Source organism: Echinops telfairi, unplaced genomic scaffold (genome assembly GCF_000313985.2).
Source record: "Echinops telfairi isolate 266 unplaced genomic scaffold, ASM31398v2 ScPeMD7_7422;HRSCAF=8460, whole genome shotgun sequence".
Classification (NCBI taxonomy): Eukaryota; Metazoa; Chordata; class Mammalia; order Afrosoricida; family Tenrecidae; genus Echinops; species Echinops telfairi.
The window spans coordinates 1,151,750-1,154,462 of record NW_022111322.1 but is presented as its reverse complement, the minus strand read 5'-3'; the positions used below and the strand labels follow the sequence as shown (position 1 = coordinate 1,154,462).

Genomic DNA, 2,713 nt, shown 5'->3' with positions numbered 1-2,713 from the left:
TTTGGGGGTGCAATTCAATTCCTTCATACAGCTCGGTACTGTAAGGCCAAGTCTGTCCACTTCATTTCTTGTTCTTTAACAGATTCTGTGGTGCCACCATTGTCTTGCTCAGGTTCAGGAAGCTCGTTCTGAAAAGGTGGAATAGATGATGAGCACAAAACGCATTTTGTAATAACCGACCTCCGAAAACACAAGAGCACTGAGAATTACATGCATGCCTATGAACAGGAAGTATGCTACAAGGGTATTCTACAGAAAGAGCTAAAATAAATAGATGTGAGGGAAACATCAGAAGTAATGCTCCAATGTGGCCTGGCCCTTCTGATGCACACCTGCCATTTCTACAGGAGGCAGGACAGCAGAAGGACTCAAAGCACAGGCTTGGACATCAAACTGGACCCAAGCTCTTGGCTGCACCACGAGCTGTGTAACTTTGGGCAAAGCAGTCAACCCTTCGGAGTTGGCATTTCCTCCTGGCAGATAAAAGCCACACACCCCTCACTGAGCTGCTATGAAAATTAAATGAGGTAATTTAAGATAATTGTTCAGTGCTGGGCAGGGCACCCAGTGTGTCAGGGACCCCTGCAATTATCATTAGTGGCTAGCAGGATTGCAGAGTTAAAACTAAGTCTTTGGGGGTAATATATTTGCTGGCATATTCCTGAAACCTAAGAAATTTATCTGAAAGTGATGAGTCAGAATCAATTGGAAGGCAGTGAGTTTTTGGTCCCCAACATGCCTGTATGACAAAGAAAATAAGGGGGGACACTGAAAATGTTCAGTAACAGCTGAGATTGACCTAGTGATAAGCCTTCCAGTTTCCTCTCATGTTGCTCTGAGCACTCTGAGACAGACATGTAGTGTGGGCTGGCCGCCAATGATCACGCCATGACCCTCGCTGACAACCTGACATCTGAGGCTACCCAGCTCCAGCCAAGCAGGAAAGAAAAGAGTATTTCAGGAACATGTTGGTTTAAATGTGGAACAGAAGCCAGGTTGTCTGGTGCCTACTTTCCCAGAAGCTAGAATAGGTGTATACTCCAAAGATGTGAGTTTCTAATCATGGCAAAACACTGGAAACTGTAGGCAGGGTACAATACCCAAAGACAGCCTTCAGACGTGTTGCTGCAGCTCGTTCTTCCCCAGCCAACCGATTAAAGGCTCACTGGTTTACCTCTGGCTTTGGTGCTAAGGAGGCTTCTCCTGCAGAGTGGCTGGTGGTTTCAAACTATGGACCTTACAGCCCAACGCCAGCAGTTCTCAACCTGTGGGTTGAGACCCCTTTGGGGGTCGTCTAAGACCATCGGAAAACACATCTTTCTGATGGTCTGAGGAACCGAGACACTGATTCTCTATCGTCTCCAGGAGGGTCCACCCACATGCAGATACGCCCACATACGAGTACCTGACATGAAAACCATGCTACACCAGGCTTCCAGACCAAATTTCATTTATATGTAATTAGAAATAAATATTTCACAATATATAATTACATATTGTTTTTGTGATTAATCACTATGCTTTAATTATATTCCATTTGTAACAAAAAAAAATACATCCTGCATATCAGATATTTACATGACGGTTCATAACCGTGGCAAAATTACAGTTATGAAGTAGCAATGAAAATAATTTTATGGCTGGGGGTCACCACAACATGAGGAACTGTATTCAAGGGTCAAGGCATTAGGAAGGTTGAGAACCACTAACCTATACTCAGGGCTCTGATAAGATTACCTGAATATTCTGCCTCAATTGGGGCCTGTCAGATCATACCTTTAGCCCTTCACGCTCTGCACAAAGCCTAACCTACCAGAGGTATTGCAACATCTTCATAGGGCAGCTTGTCTTCACGCCAAGCATCGTCAATCAAGTCCAAGATCCTTCCATCTCTCTGCACCTCACTGTCCATGTTATGAGACCTGTAAGCCAAACACGTTATTTTTTAAACGTGATACCAGGGGAAATGGAGCAACCCAGTACTAAGACCACCTGGCTCTTCATTTTCTTGCATTAACAGCACCCTGGGAAAGACTCATGGTCTCAAATGGATCAGGAGATGATGTAGTTATATAAGATGTATCCATTGGGTGCTCTGAGTGTACACTGGACAGATGTTACTCCACTGGGGGCAGGGGAAGGAGACCAGTTTCACAGAATGTAGAAGGGCAATGTATTTGAGGGTTTGGTTCGCAGAATGTGGAAGGGCAACGTATTTGAGGGTTTGGTTCACAGGGCCACGCTACACCTAAAACGCAGCTTTCCCCTCCTAACTGCACTTCCACTTTCCCCTGATCACGATGCTGTCAGTGTTTCACTCAAAACAACCTCAGCCTCCAAACCAGCCTCTCACCCGGGCCCAGCGCGACCACCACCCAATGCCAGTCATTCCAACTCACAGGAGCCCCACTGGGCAGAGCAAAACGCCCACGGGGTTGTCAGTCTTTATGGAAGCACATTCCCACGTCCTTCTCCCAATGAGCAGTGGGGGGTAGGGGTGTGTGTGTGTGTGTGGGGCTACTTTTTGGTGAGCGACCAAGTGTTTAACCACTGTGCCTCCAGGGACCCATTTCCTGAACCACATTTACAAAGGTCTCTGCCTGCCTTGACCCAACCTTGGCACTTCTAAGGTACCGGAGTCAAAGGGAGAAGTGACCTGAGTTACACACAGTGACAAACAGCAGGTTTGACACAATCCCCAAGCAGAGAGATG

The 2,713-nt window shown here is 46.4% G+C and overlaps 1 protein-coding gene across 1 annotated transcript; it reads right to left on the bottom strand.

Moving 5' to 3' along the window:
• Nucleotides 1–23: 23 nt before the first annotated feature.
• ANAPC13 (anaphase promoting complex subunit 13) lies at nt 24–1,922 on the bottom strand. The gene is made up of 2 exons (XM_013008108.2): nt 1,814–1,922; nt 24–128 (listed from the first exon to the last, which is right to left on the bottom strand). Exons 1-2 carry the CDS (start codon nt 1,910–1,912, stop codon nt 24–26), a joined length of 204 nt encoding a protein of 67 aa, XP_012863562.1. The 5' UTR covers nt 1,913–1,922.
• Between the last annotated feature and the right edge of the window lie 791 nt (nt 1,923–2,713).

Excerpts from the sequence above, each read along its gene's own strand:
- ANAPC13 (XM_013008108.2), bottom strand. The coding sequence starts at position 1,912 with ATGGACAGTGAGGTGCAGAGAGATGGAAGGATCTTGGACTTGATTGAC. Across the intron at positions 129-1,813 it reads AAGATGTTGCAATACCTCTG|AACGAGCTTCCTGAACCTGA; the intron begins GTAGGTTAGGCT and ends CCACCTTTTCAG.